We start from the raw sequence: 15,028 nt of genomic DNA on the forward strand, positions 1-15,028 counted from the left end.
TTCAAGCCCATTAAGTTAATTTAAGCAATGTGGTGTTTTACTGATGTGTGGCTTGCAAGCAAGGCATGATCACTTGAAGGTAGTGCTCGACTAGTAGTGTTTGTTCTACATCATTTTTCATGTTGCTTGGTGCCGGATTCTGTACTAGTATTAGCTATATCGTGTTTGTCAGCGCAATATAATCACATTTATCGGTTATTTGTTTGTATTGTTAGCGCTCTATATTATTGGGAAGCACTGGGAAAAGTAATATACAGAGTCCCAAAAGTGCCTTCTGTGAGGCTCTGTCAGATACTGTACATAGCTGTCCAAAGGGGATCAGGTTGTAGGCCTGGCATTCTGTGTCACAGGCCCTGTACAGCTCTGTACAGAGCGTGTCAGTTTACTGATGTGAGATATTTACAGCATACTATGGAAAAATCTGTTCCACCAATCATGTGGCTCCATCACCAACACCATAAGCATCAAACTTCTTTTTGACAAGTGAAAATTATAGGTCTCTTGCTGATGCTTGTCACACCTGGTCAGTGGTGGGTGTTGTAATCTGTTCCATTGTGATGATAAGCTGACAAGGTGGCTGTGACAAGACTGTCACCAATGTGCATTTGGTGGGTTCTATCCAACTTTGTCCAGGTATTTAAAGCTTTCTCATTTGGAGTACAATTATGACAGATTTTATACAGACTTTACTTTAGATAATGCTTTGTCAATCTTTATCTTTTTCATGTCAGTTCCCTGATGATTCTTTGAGTCCTCATGTGCTACTTCTCCATTTTTTACCTAGCACTGCTTATGGATCATAGTTCTTGCTCAGAATTCCGTCTCTTATTCAAAGTTCACCTAGTAGCAGAATAATGCCTTGGGCATCCTTAAACATTTTTATGGTTGCTGAAGGCTCGTGATGATGAGTAATCACATTTTGAACCGCCGGAGTTTGAAATTAAAAGTTGAAGGAGAGTGGTAATTAGTCATCGACCAAACTTTCACCGTCGCCCTCAACATCGACGACCATGAGTTCGTTCATTCGTCCTCCTCCGGGCTTACCACCCCCACCACCAGGCATGCCTCCACCGCCAGGATTTCTACAGGCGTCCACTTCAAAGATGCCTCCCGAAGTTCTTGCACAAAAGTCGCAGAAATGGGTGTCTATGCAGAAGAAGCGCTACGGCGAAAAGCGCAAAGGAGGGTACGTCGATATGGGAAAACAGGTGCGTTCAGTTGGTATGTAATTTTACACGTATTAAACAATGATTGCCCAGGATTTGCCTCCGGAGCACGTCCGTAAAATTATCAAGGACCACGGTGATATGAGCAACCGCAAGTTTCGCAATGATAAACGTGTCCACCTTGGCGCCTTGAAATACGTCCCTCACGCTGTAATGAAGCTGCTCGAAAATATTCCATACCCCTGGGAGCAGGTTCGCGAGGTGCCCGTCCTTTATCATATCACTGGCGCAATCACTTTCGTCAATGAGATCCCCCGCATTATCGAACCTGTTTATCATGCTCAATGGAGTTCCATGTGGCTAGCGATGCGTCGAGAGAAGCGTGACCGCAGACATTTCAAGCGTATGCGTTTTCCACCTTTTGATGACGAAGAGCCACCGTTGGATTACGGTGATAACGTACTGGATGTTGAGCCTCTTGAAGCCATTCAACTGGAGCTCGATTCAGAGGAAGATTCTGCTATCATTGATTGGTTTTACGACCCAAAGCCGCTGGTGGACACATCTGCAGTCAACGGCCCCTCATATCGCTATTGGCAACTTTCACTACCCGTCATGGCGAACTTATATCGTCTTGGGAGAACCCTATTATCAGACCAACCTGATAACAACGCAAGCTATCTTTTCGACAAGAAATCCTTTTTCACTGCAAAAGCTCTGAACTTGGCAATTCCTGGAGGGCCGAAGTTTGAGCCATTGTACCGTGACATGGATGCTTTCGACGAAGATTGGAACGAATTCAATGATGTCAATAAAGTCATCATTCGTCAACAAATCCGTACCGAGTACAAGGTTGCCTTCCCGCATCTCTATAACTCTCTCCCGCGCTCTGTTCACCTCTCTCCATATCATGCACCCAAGAATGTCTACATTCGCACTGATGATCCTGACCTACCCGCCTTCTATTTCGACCCGCTCATCAATCCCATCTCCCTGCGCGGCGCTCATCCCAAGAACGCACCGCTTGTCTCTCACGAAGACTCTATATTCGGTCCGAATGGCGCCGACGACGACGATTTTGAGTTGCCAGATGAAGTGCAACCATTCCTTGAGGACAGGCCCCTCGAGAACGACCTCACTGCTGATGGTATTGCTCTGTGGTGGGCGCCTGAGCCTTATAATCGACGCTCTGGCCGCATGCGTCGTGCGCAGGACATACCTCTGGTGAAGAACTGGTATCTGGAGCATTGTCCTCCTAACCAGCCAGTCAAAGTTCGCGTATCGTACCAGAAATTGCTCAAGTGTTTCGTCCTCAACGAACTCAAGAGTCGACCTGAGAAGGCAATGACTAAAAAGAATCTCTTCCGGCAGTTGAAGGCGACGAAGTTCTTTCAGACGACAAAACTTGACTGGGTGGAAGCCGGTTTGCAAGTGTGCAGACAAGGATATAACATGCTTAATCTCCTCATCCACAGAAAGGTAAGCCTTCTTAGAGACCGCCGGGGTACATTGAAGCTAATTTCCATCATCAGAACTTGAACTACTTACATCTCGACTATAACATGAACTTGAAGCCAGTGAAGACGCTTACTACGAAGGAGCGCAAAAAGTCTCGCTTCGGAAACGCCTTCCACTTATGTCGCGAGATTCTGCGCCTTACAAAGCTTGTTGTTGATGCTCATGTTCAGTTCCGCCTTGGCAATGTCGATGCTTTCCAGCTTGCAGATGCACTGCAGTATATCTTTGCGCACATTGGGGCATTGACTGGTATGTACCGGTACAAGTACAAGGTTCGCATAATCTCGGTCATAGGGGAAATTTATTTTGTTGATTTTATTCATTCAGCTCATGAGACAAGTTCGCATGACAAAAGATCTCAAGCACTTGATCTACTACCGCTTTAATACTGGCCCTGTCGGCAAGGGTCCTGGAAATGGCTTCTGGGCTCCTGGCTGGCGTGTCTGGCTCTTCTTCATGCGAGGCATTGTACCGTTACTCGAGCGCTGGCTTGGTAACCTCCTCGCGCGTCAGTTCGAGGGACGCAACAGCAAGGGCATTGCGAAGACTGTGACAAAGCAACGTGTCGAGTCTCACTATGACCTTGAGTTACGTGCGGCTGTCATGCATGACATTCTCGACATGATGCCTGAGTCTATTAAGCAAAACAAGTCGAAAACGATTTTGCAGCATCTCTCGGAGGCGTGGCGTTGCTGGAAAGCGAACATTCCATGGAAAGTCCCTGGAATGCCCACTGCGATTGAGAACATTATCCTGCGGTATATCAAGAGCAAAGCTGATTGGTGGTGCTCGGTTGCACACTATAATCGGGAGCGTATCCGTCGAGGTGCTACGGTTGATAAGGCCGTAGTGAAGAAAAATCTGGGTCGGCTGACACGCCTGTACTTGAAAGCAGAGCAGGAAAGGCAGCATGGGTACTTGAAGGATGGGCCGTACATCAGTGCGGAGGAGGCCGTTGCAATTTACACAGCGACTGTTCACTGGCTTGAAAGCCGTAAATTTGCTCCTATACCATTCCCGTAAGCAAGCGAGGCATGGTTTGCACGTTTTGAACTTACCGTTTTCTCTAGCCCTCTGTCGTACAAGCACGATACGAAATTACTTGTACTTGCACTTGAAAAACTGAAGGAGGCTTACTCAGTCAAGGGTCGTCTTAACCAGTCGCAGCGTGAGGAGCTTGCCCTCATTGAACAGGCGTATGACAATCCGCACGAATGTCTGTCGCGCATCAAGCGACTGCTTCTTACCCAGCGCGCGTTCAAGGAGGCTGGTATTGAGTTCTTTGACACGTACGACAAACTCATTCCGTGCTACGACATCGAGCCCGTTGAGAAGATCACCGACGCCGTAGGTTTCAGCATCTACTCCGTTATATAACATGCTGACGTTGATACCTTACAGTATCTCGATCAATTCCTCTTCTTCGAGGCAGATAAAAGAGGGTTGTTCCCTGCCTGGATCAAACCTGCCGACACGGAGCCACCGCCGTTGCTTGTGTACAAGTGGTGCCAAGGCATTAACAACTTGACAGACATCTGGGAGACGAGCGAGGGCGAGTGCAACGTGATGATGGAGACCGTCTTCTCCAAGGTGTATGAGAAGATCGACCTGACCCTGCTGAACCGTCTCCTCCGTCTCATTCTTGATCACAACTTGGCAGACTACATCACCGCGAAGAACAACACAGTGCTGACCTACAAGGACATGGCACATACGAATGCATTCGGTCTCATCCGTGGTCTTCAGTTCTCTGCCTTCGTCTTCCAGTACTACGGTCTCGTCCTGGATCTCCTCATTCTTGGTTTGCAGCGAGCTAGCGAGATGGCGGGTCCTCCACAGATGCCTAACAACTTTTTGCAGTATCGCGACTCGGCAACAGAGACTCGTCACCCCATCCGCTTATACTCCCGTTATGTTGATCGCTTACACATTCTCTTCCGCTTTAGCGCGGATGAGGCAAGGGACTTGATACAACGCTATCTTAGCGCCAACCCTGACCCGACCAACAACAACGTCATCGGGTATAACAACAAGCGCTGCTGGCCTCGAGATTGTCGTATGCGTCTCATCAAACATGACGTTAACCTCGGAAGAGCAGTTTTCTGGAACGTTAAGAACAGCCTGCCGCGCTCACTCACCACCATCGAGTGGGAGGACACCTTTGTCAGCGTTTACTCGAAGGATAACCCACAGTTGTTGTTCTCGATGTGCGGGTTCGAGGTCCGTATCTTGCCCAAGATTAGGACGATGGGTGGCGAGCAGTTCTCGTTGAAGGACGCTGTGTGGAATCTCACCAACGAGCAAACCAAAGAGAGAACTGCGCAGGCGTTCCTCCGTGTCTCCGATGACGGTGTCCAGCAATTCAATAACCGTATTCGTCAGGTCCTTATGAGCTCCGGTTCCACCACTTTCTCGAAGATCGTCAACAAGTGGAACACTGCGTTGATCGGTTTGATGACCTACTACCGTGAGGCTGTCATCCACACAAACGAGCTTTTGGACTCTCTTGTCAAGGCAGAGAACAAGATTCAAACTCGTGTCAAGATCGGCTTAAACAGTAAGATGCCATCCCGTTTCCCCCCTGTTGTCTTCTACACACCGAAGGAGCTTGGTGGTCTTGGAATGCTTTCGATGGGTCACGTTCTTATCCCGCAGAGTGACTTGCGATGGTCCAAGCAAACTGACGTTGGAGGTTCGTTCACTCTCTTCTTTGATAATAATCTTCTGGCTTACAATTTGTTTGATCAGTGACGCATTTCCGTGCTGGTATGACCCACGAGGAGGACCAGTTGATTCCGAACTTGTACAGATATCTTCAGCCATGGGAGGCAGAATTCTTGGATTCGGCTCGTGTTTGGTCCGAATACTCCATGAAGCGGAAGGAGGCCAATGCCCAGAATCGGCGCCTCACCCTCGAAGATCTTGAAGATAGCTGGGACCGCGGTATTCCTCGTATCAACACCCTCTTCCAAAAGGATCGCCATACATTGGCATATGACCGAGGTTGGCGTGTGCGTACAGATTGGAAGCAGTACCAACTGCTGAAACAGCGAGTCCTCCACCTGCCTTGATTTATTGTTGACTAATGAAATGGCTATTTTAGCAACCCCTTCTGGTGGACATCTCAGCGCCATGACGGAAAGCTCTGGCAATTGAACAACTACCGTGTTGATGTCATTGCTGCACTAGGCGGTGTTGAGGGTATCTTGGAGCACACGCTCTTCAAAGGAACTTATTTCCCTACCTGGGAGGGTCTCTTCTGGGAGAAAGCGTCTGGATTCGAAGAGTCTATGCGATACAAGAAACTTACCAACGCCCAGAGGTCAGGTCTTAACCAGATCCCTAACCGTCGATTCACGCTTTGGTGGAGTCCGACCATCAACCGCGCCAACGTCTATGTCGGTTTCCAGGTCCAGCTTGATCTGACGGGTATTTTCATGCACGGCAAGATTCCCACCCTCAAGATCTCGCTGATTCAGATCTTCCGTGCGCACTTGTGGCAGAAGATTCACGAAAGTGTAGTCATGGACTTGTGTCAGGTCTTTGATCAGGAGCTAGAGCCTCTCCAGATCGAGACAGTACAGAAGGAGACTATTCACCCTCGTAAGAGTTACAAGATGAATTCGTCTTGCGCCGATATCTTGCTGTTCTCAGCCTACAAATGGAATATCTCTCGGCCTTCACTGGTCACAGATGTTGGTCACTTTCAATACCCCATTGGACTTTGATCTGATCTATCGGTTTCTTTAGAACAAGGACGTTTTGGATGGCACGACCAGCAACAAGTATTGGATTGACGTTCAGCTTCGGTGGGGTGACTTCGACACACATGATATCGAGCGGTATACTCGTGCCAAGTTCTTGGACTACGTGTCCGACTCCATGAGTATCTACCCCTCGCCAACTGGTGTTATGATCGGCATGGATCTGGCCTATAACCTGTGGTCTGCGTACGGCAACTGGTTCCCCGGTATGAAGCCTCTGATTCAGCAAGCCATGGCCAAGATCATGAAGGCCAATCCGGCATGCCACGTCTTGCGCGAGCGTATTCGCAAGGGTCTCCAGTTGTACTCTTCTGAGCCCACGGAGCCTTATCTCAACAGCCAGAACTATTCGGAACTATTTTCGAACCAGATCATTTGGTTCGTCGACGACACTAATGTGTATCGTGTCACTATCCACAAGACGTTCGAAGGTAACTTGACGACCAAACCGATTAACGGCGCCATCTTTATCTTCAACCCACGTTCTGGACAGTTGTTCCTGAAGATCATCCACACCAGTGTCTGGGCTGGCCAAAAGCGTCTCGGTCAACTCGCAAAGTGGAAGACTGCCGAAGAAGTGGCTGCATTGGTTCGTTCACTGCCTGTTGAAGAACAGCCGAAGCAGGTCATCGTCACTCGCAAGGGCATGTTGGACCCTCTCGAGGTTCACTTACTTGATTTCCCGAACATCGTTATCAAGGGAAGTGAGTTACAACTGCCCTTCCAGGCTTGCATGAAGATGGAGAAGTTCGGTGACTTGATCCTAGTAAGTGGGTCCACGCGTATTTACATCTTCATTACTGATACTATTTCTCACAGCGTGCTACACAACCTCAAATGGTGCTGTTCAGCTTGTACGACGACTGGCTCAAGTCGGTGTCCAGCTACACTGCCTTCTCTCGTCTTATCCTCCTTCTTCGTGGCTTGCACGTCAACAACGAGAAGGCGAAGATTATTTTGCACCCGGACAAGTCGACCATTACAGAGCCTCACTTCGTCTGGCCCACTCTTACAGATGATGAATGGATTAAGGTTGAGGTCGCAATGAAGGATCTTATACTGGCAGTAAGTAATATCGCACACTTTTTGAACTTTAACTCATCGAGTCCAAGGATTTCGGCAAGCGGAACAGCGTCAACATCGCGTCCTTGACTGCGAGTGAAATTCGTGACATCATTCTTGGTCAAGAGATTGCCGCTCCCTCCGTACAGCGCCAGCAGATGGCTGAGCTTGAGAAGAGTAATGAGGCGCAGGGTCAAGTCACCGCTGTGCAAACTCAGACCACCAACGTTCACGGTGATACGATTCAGACCGTTACGACAACCAACTACGAACAGCAGGTGTTTAGCAGCAAATCTGATTGGCGTGTCCGTGCCATCTCTGCTACGCATCTTCCTCTCCGTCTCCAACATATCTATGTCTCCAATGATGATGTCAAGGACGACGCTGCGTCGTACACCTATGTGTTGCCGAAGAACATCCTGCGGGCATTCATCACTGCGGCAGATCTTCGCACTCAAGTTGCGGCCTTCCTGTACGGTGTATCGCCTCCAGACAACAAGCAGGTCAAGGAGATCAAGGCAGTCGTATGGGTACCTCAACGTGGAAGCAACAATAGCGTTGAGCTGCCCAACCAGTTGCCGAAGGACGACTTCCTCCTCAAAGATCTCGAACCTCTTGGGTGGGTCAAGACGCAAGCGCTCGAGCTCAGCCATCTTTCTCCCACAGATGTCACCACCCAAGCCAAGTTAATGGCTGACCACCCAGAGTGGAGCTCCTCGTCAATTTGTATCGCTGCTTCCTTCACTCCTGGTTCAGTCTCGTTATCTGCCCATCAGTTGACGGTGCCTGGCTTCGAGTGGGGCCGCAAGAACGTGGATAATTCTGCCAACCCGCCTGGCTTCAACCCTAACATGTCAGAACGGGTGCAGCTCCTGTTGTCTGACCGTATTCTCGGCATGACACTCGTGCCCGAAGGCAAAGTCTGGAACTACGGCATTGGTCTTACCCAATTGTGGTCGGCCAACTTGTCATATGCTGTGACACTGGACACGCCATTGTTGTTCTGGGCAGAGGATCACCGCCCCGCGGCATTCTTGACCTTTGCAAACCTGGAGCACGGCGATGATAGTGCTGATGTTGAAAACAGTTTTGCTTGATTTATTACGGCTCTTCGTTTCACTTCCTGTTTTCATGTAGCTGCATACGAAAATCTCACTTGTACGAAATAGTTTATCCACACGATATTATGTTGTTTTCTTCGCGCTCATCCCTGTCATCGACTGTTTTTACCCCTAAGGTTGTCAAGATTGAGGTGATTGAAGCTCGCCCTCGAGCGATGATGGGTGTCGGCATAAGCACATGTGTACTGATGAGCAGGAAGAGATGGTCTTGAGACTAGTAGTTGACCCAGTTCAAGGCTACCGGTCAGCAGCTGTACAAATAACAGCGCAGCGCAGCACAGCGCCTCAAAGAAATGCTGGCAGAAATGTAATTTATGTCTACATATACATTGTACATTGAATTTGTAGATTGTTTGTATGGACTAGGTTAACGATATGCACCACCTGTATGAAAGAAAGAAAAAATGCAAAAAAGACATGAACTTGACGACTGCAAGAAAAGGTTTGGATAGCAAGTTCAGCACGTAAAGTTCAAAGCTCATGACTGAGGATTATCCTCCCCACCCTATACTCCGTCCGTGGCCCACTCGCTCCTAAGACGCATTCACTCGAATATCCGAAAAATCAGGAAGCTCATTCTCCACACACCCATCCACCTCCTTCTCCCTCTCATCTCCACCATCAGCAACATACTGCATAAGTTGCCTACTCCCCCGTCTCGGAGGTGGCGACAGCGCCTTTATCTCTGGAGCACTTGGGAGGCGTTGTGATGGACGGAGCGAATTACGTGGTGAAACCGTCGGAAGCAAGATGTGTGTGCTTTGCGATAAGAAACATGGATCGTTCTGCATCGTTGTTATGGGGGTACCTGGGAGGGGAGGCGTTGGGGGTCGGGAATAGGTGGTGCTGCTGGTGCTGGCCCTGCTGGTAGGGCTCCTGCTCCTGCTCCTGCTCCTACTCCTACTCCCCCGACCGGGCACAGGTGTAATAATTACGGGATGCGCAATTTGGTGCGGTGTGAGATCGGGATCAATATCGTGCGACGCGATGACAGGGGGCGGAGACGACGGAGTACTGAGAATCCGCAGACGCTGCTTGATAGACATACTCCGTACAGAAGCGGCGCTATCAGGACGAGGAGGAATTGATGTCGATATTGATGATTCTACGCTGTTGCGGTATGCAGGTTCATCTGGACGCGGTGGAAGGACACCCGAAGGTGGTGGACGAGGTACCGTCAGGCTTAGCCTCAACGCGCGCTGAGCTACAGACGTTCTGAACAGCGTTTTATGGGACTGTGGCTGGGATTGGGGCTGTTGTTGTTGCTCAGGCGCAGGAGGAGGCGCAAAGCTCGGAGCAGGACGCGGAGGAGGCATCGAGCGGCGTTTACTCCCCACACCAATACTTCCACCACTACCACCAAGACCTATACCAATCCCTGAACCAAGAGACCCAACCGTACTCGTCCGCTGCACAGACCCAGACCTCACACTTACACTACTCACAGTACTCGACCCACTCGTCCTCTTCCAAAATGCGGTACTAGGATTGTCAGAACCTGCACTAATAGGACTCACACCTTGCTCAGACTCGTGTGGAGTTTGTGGCGTCAGGGGTAGCGGGCCACTGGGGGGCGTTAACCGCTTCGGGAGGGTGCGAGACCACCGACGAGAAGGCGCGAGGGATGAAGCTGACGAGCCCGATCTTTCGATAGTGGAAGTTGTTGTGGAAGTTGTTTGCACGGATAGACGTGCTGGGTTGAGCATGGGGGTGATGGAATGTGGGGTGAATGAGGTACCTGAGCTGTCCTCGGTCACGGTGGAGGTCTGCACGCTAGGCGTAGTGCTTGTGTCCATTTGCTGGCATGGCGCGTCTGCGAGTGGCTGCACGGATGTCTGCTTCTTGCACCGCGGGGGCGGGTGGAGAGAATGCGAATGCGAATGCGAGTGTGAGTGTGAATGCGAGTGAAAAGGCGTGTGCGACAGAGGTGCAGTCGTAGACGACGGAGGAGCCCACCGTTCATCTTCTTTGACGATCTTTAGATCACAAGCGGGGATACCGTTGATGCTCGTGCAACACATGCTCGAGCAGCACATGCTCGAGGTCCCGCCTACACCATTAGACAAAGTCCCGTTGTGGATGCTCCCGTTTGGCTGGTGCACAAAGAATTCGTCGGGCCCTGACGATGCCATGCTAGGTACAGGCGACTCCCGGCGTATCGGTGAGCTGCTCCTCTTGGTGCTCATGCCCACGCCGGTGATACCCATTAAACTGCTCCCCACCGTCCCAAAGCTCTCTTCTGCATACTCGCTTTCGCGCTCATGTCCGTGTCCATTGAGAGACAAGGACGGCGAACGAGAGCGAGGCGTGAACATGCCTTTGATGGTTTTGGTAGTAGACGTCGAGGATTTGGAAGTAGACGTCGAGGATTTGGAAGAGTGCGTTTGGGAGAGCAGGGCTGGGGAGATGTTGCCTGAGCGCTTGGTTTGGAGGCGGATGGATGGCGTTGGGGAAGAGGAACCGGAGTTTGGGCCGGAGCGAGAGCCAGATCTATGAGCGTTAGGACTGTGGCTTTGGGATTTCTTAGTGGATCTGATGCTTGATGAGCGCGTGAAGGGATCGGTGGGTACAGGTGGGTTGGGTGTCGAGGACCTTGTGTGCGGTTGGGAACGCATGACCTCAAGCGATAAGGAGCCTCTAATTGGGGATGTAGGCTGTGATAGTGGGAGGGAACCTGCCAAGACGGGTGGAGAAGATGATGATGTACGGGGTGACGAAGCTGCGGGTGACATAGGATATGTGGCAGAAGATAATGATGCTTGGAGTCGCATGGAGAGCATGACATCCATATCCCCGCGGGGTTCATGCCCACTGAGGTGGGGTGATGCAGTGAGACCTGCGCGCATGGATCTGGAGAGGGGTATTAAAACCAGGACCCAGCGACGCGACACAACTCACCTTTGGCCCAAGACAATTGCCTTTATGGCACCAATCCACTTCTGTCTCTCACTCGGATCTTGCATCTCGAAATGCCAAATAATTTCGCCTTGCTCAATAGCAACGACTGAGCCATTTGACTTGCCTCCACTGCCTCTCGCTCCGCTCCTGCTTTCGCGTTTGCTGAGGGTGCCAGTCCGAGTGGAGTTCATACCAGGCCCGGATTGCTCTGTGACGTAGATGGCAGTGTCTTGGGTTATAGGTAAGCGCTGAAGCTCCGAGGATGACGGGATATTTGATTTGAAAAGATGGAGGTGTGTGACTGTCTGCGACGCGGCCGAGGTCGCAGTCGTGAGGACTATAGATCTTGTCTTCCATTGCTTTGCGAGGGCATAGACTAGGAGGGAGGATGAGGGACAGAATTTTGGGAATGTACCTGTGAGTGTGATTCGTGAACTGAGGGAGGCAAGGTTTGTGGGGAAAGGCGGGAGATGGGGTAAGAGTGTTGGAGTTGGTGAGGGTATGGGTGATGGAGGTACAAGAGGAGGTTCAGATATAGGTGAATCGATGGTTGCTGATGGGGGCACTTGGTCCTCCTCTCGGGTATCCTCTGGGTGTTCGCTGGTAGGATAGTCGACGAGACCGATACTCTGAGCAGCAGCATCTCTGAGTCTCTCTCGCTCCTCTTCCTCTTGGACATAGGAATATGGGCGGGATATTTCCATAACGCCTGGCATGACGATTGGATGAGTATATTGAGAAACATGACTAGAGTGACCAGGTTTTTTGCGAACGAGAGATAATAAGAGGGAAGTGCGCTGTTTTTTTGGAGATATGGGCTTTGGTATTGGCTTTGGTTGTTGAGGTGCAGGATACAAGTAAGGATATCTTGTAGATGATTCATTAGATGAAATACTAGTTGACCCATTGACAGTGAAATTGGGTAACAGCGCTGCAGCTGAGTCTTGGTCTAAAAAATGTAAGTTCAGGCTTGCGAGTCAGGTCGACGTAACATACCATAAGGAAATTCGACATGATCAACATATGATTCCTTTTCCTTCCCTTTTGGTTCTCGAGCTAGACTCGAACGCCTAGTATCCCCGAAACTGCGTGGTGACTCAGTGAAGAAATGAATTGGCATCGTGGCCCGCGATTCGAGCGTCGTCTGAGCGGAAAGCGACTGAGAAGGACGATGGCGACGACGTCGAGCGACAAGGAGTGACGGGCAAGTTTAACGTGGCAGTCAAATTCGAGTCAGGGCGGTGATTGACACAGGTCAGAAATCACACTTCCATCGCAATGTCAACACAAATCACAAACCTTGCTCCACGGATTCATCCATTCTATTGACGATGGCGACGGCGACGAGGACGACGACAAGGGTGGTGAGCTCATGAGTTCAACGATAAAATGCACTTGACATAAAATTGTATGCTACTTATGACATATCCTGTCATGTTTCACGTGCATATAAAACACCACCACGGCTGTCAGCAAATAATACGGCTTACACCCCGGCCATCTAGCAAAGTCGGAAGGAAACGGAACTCCTCTGAATCATGATCATCAACTTGGCGGTGCCGAAGCACCCATCTTGCACACCGCAATGCACAAAAGCCTACCCACTCTTAGCGCAACTCTAGTCTTCACTTGACTACATCCAGTTTAGTTCAGGTCGTAAGACCAGTACTAGTGCCAGTATCATGCCAATCAATCGTGTTGGTAGGCTCACCCAATGACAAGTGTCTGGACTCCAATTCTAACGCTTCAAATTGCACTGCATGCCCATTCGTACGTTATTAGTTCTTATCATCATTACGCCCTACTGATACACCTAGAATAGTCCGCTTCTACCACACCAGTTACTAAAGATATCACCTTATGATCATCTTCTGGCACGAGGACTACTGCCTTCAAGTCAACTTCTATGATGATCGGCTACATTGTAGCACAGCTTGTCGAGACTTTGTTAATATTTACACCATTTAACGTTAGCTGTCATGTGAGAGCCGTCCTGTCGCACCTGAGGCCTGAGGCCTGAGCGGTCAGCCGCCATACCTCCAAATCACCAGATTCTTGCCACCGAAAATCGTTATACAGATATCACCGTATCCAAGTCCAGCATGTATTACATCGTCGGCCTCGCTAGTATTCTTCCATCATCCGCCCAAACTGTGGAAGGACTCGCCGTATTTACCACCTTCCGACAATTCCAATATTCTTTATCTCGCACGCGTACAATTGCCACAGTCGCCAACGTGGAAGCAGGTCCCGTCCGTATCACCCCAACTTCTTTCATTGGCAAGATTATAACCCCAATACACGCTCTCTCCATCCTCCTCCCACCCGTGACATATATCCTATGCGTCGCCTTCAACCGCTTCGCGCAGCCTGCGTGGATGCAGTGCATGAGCCTTCCTGATACCTATTTCAAACACGAAAATGAAGTAGGGCTGAGAGTCGCAGCATGCGCAGCGACCTTTATGGTCATCAGGTTCAGCGCACGCGTACTTACGCACCTTGGCAGTCAGTGGCACCCGATTGGGGTACGTACTGTCTTCTTTCACACGTGAACAAGACATAAACTCGCTGGTTCTCGCCAGAGACGCGAGCAGTCCAGAATCGTGCAAACAGGCCCATACGCGGTAGTGCGTCATCCGCTGTACACGTGAGTCTCTTGCGTCATCTACATGGGTGAGATGGGATTGAGTTCTGACGTCCCCCTTATGACAGGAGCGCGCTCATCCAGGGATTACTTTTTACGCTGATGACCTGGTCTTATGCGCCGCTTGTAGGAATAGGTATCACTACTGGCGCGTCTGCTGTCAAGCTGCTTATCGAGGTGGGTATCTCGTCCGAGTCTTTATGTTACTATATACAGTTTGCTTTCAGGAAGATCTTATTATGCAAGACCCTGCTGTTGCTGAGGAATACCGTGCGTATATGCACAGAGTGCCTGCGCGACTTGTTCCGTTCCTTTGGTGATATGTCGTTAGAATCCGAGGAAACAAAATTATTGTGGTATGCTTGCGGTCTTGTACAAGTTATCGTGTGTCATCGTTTGACGTATTGATCTAGATATGCGCGTGATGATTCAAACTACTTGGAGTGGCACTAGGTCTTAGCATGTCAACGTTGTTCAACACTCGACTTCATACTCGTAAATCTACAGATGACTCGGATGATCCATCTCGTCGTAGTCGCTACTGGCAGTAGTAAGATCAGGAACTCCTAGAAAAGGATGCGCAAGCCAATCCAAAGCCTTTCGCGTACTAGTAGTAGAGCTTTTCAAGGCATCCATAGCTCAAAGATTATCGCAGATGGTATGAATTTTGATGATGTGTCATCTAAAAACCCTTATCATCCACAGTATTTTTGTTGTTGTGTTTTAGGAATTGAGAGTGATTTATAAAAGCTGGAGAATGGTTCAGTACTTGAGTGGTCACCGGGGATGTTCGAGTAACTTGGGGAGGCCGGTGACCGGTGGCCCCTCGGCCATTCGTGCGCTGAGTGGTCTGTC

At 49.8% G+C, this 15,028-nt stretch overlaps 3 protein-coding genes across 3 annotated transcripts; 2 read left to right on the top strand and 1 right to left on the bottom strand.

The window, feature by feature from the left end:
* The first annotated feature begins 976 nt into the window (after window positions 1-976).
* On the top strand, window positions 977-8,903 carry HD556DRAFT_527640 (NUC071 domain-containing protein). Its single transcript, XM_041310878.1, has 11 exons — window positions 977-1,208; window positions 1,260-2,645; window positions 2,699-2,956; window positions 3,012-3,703; window positions 3,755-4,031; window positions 4,086-5,376; window positions 5,433-5,733; window positions 5,788-6,379; window positions 6,435-7,214; window positions 7,268-7,513; window positions 7,561-8,903. The coding sequence occupies exons 1-11, from the start codon at window positions 1,011-1,013 to the stop codon at window positions 8,605-8,607; spliced, it is 7,068 nt and encodes a 2,355-aa protein (XP_041159445.1). The 5' UTR covers window positions 977-1,010; the 3' UTR covers window positions 8,608-8,903.
* A 261-nt stretch (window positions 8,904-9,164) lies between these two features.
* Window positions 9,165-12,649, bottom strand: HD556DRAFT_1443990 (uncharacterized protein; the record flags this gene model as incomplete). The annotated part of the gene is made up of 3 exons (XM_041306711.1): window positions 9,165-11,481; window positions 11,530-12,478; window positions 12,526-12,649. The coding sequence occupies 3 exons, from the start codon at window positions 12,647-12,649 to the stop codon at window positions 9,165-9,167; spliced, it is 3,390 nt and encodes a 1,129-aa protein (XP_041159446.1).
* Window positions 12,650-13,631: 982 nt separating this feature from the next.
* On the top strand, window positions 13,632-14,493 carry HD556DRAFT_1238482 (uncharacterized protein; the record flags this gene model as incomplete). Its single annotated transcript, XM_041297977.1, has 4 exons — window positions 13,632-14,054; window positions 14,112-14,176; window positions 14,242-14,350; window positions 14,401-14,493. The coding sequence occupies 4 exons, from the start codon at window positions 13,632-13,634 to the stop codon at window positions 14,491-14,493; spliced, it is 690 nt and encodes a 229-aa protein (XP_041159447.1).
* Window positions 14,494-15,028: the final 535 nt, after the last annotated feature.

The sequence above is a fragment of the Suillus plorans genome (assembly GCF_016647745.1).
Source record: "Suillus plorans strain S12 chromosome Unknown HD556scaffold_33, whole genome shotgun sequence".
Taxonomy (NCBI): Eukaryota; Fungi; Basidiomycota; class Agaricomycetes; order Boletales; family Suillaceae; genus Suillus; species Suillus plorans.

What these genes read in the sequence shown, in the direction of transcription:
- HD556DRAFT_527640 (XM_041310878.1), top strand. Translation starts at nt 1,011, where the DNA reads ATGAGTTCGTTCATTCGTCCTCCTCCGGGCTTACCACCCCCACCACCA. An exon ending in TTGAGAAGATCACCGACGCC is followed by an intron (nt 4,032 to 4,085) that starts GTAGGTTTCAGC and finishes GATACCTTACAG; the next exon opens with TATCTCGATCAATTCCTCTT. An exon ending in CAAGCAAACTGACGTTGGAG is followed by an intron (nt 5,377 to 5,432) that starts GTTCGTTCACTC and finishes TTGTTTGATCAG; the next exon opens with TGACGCATTTCCGTGCTGGT.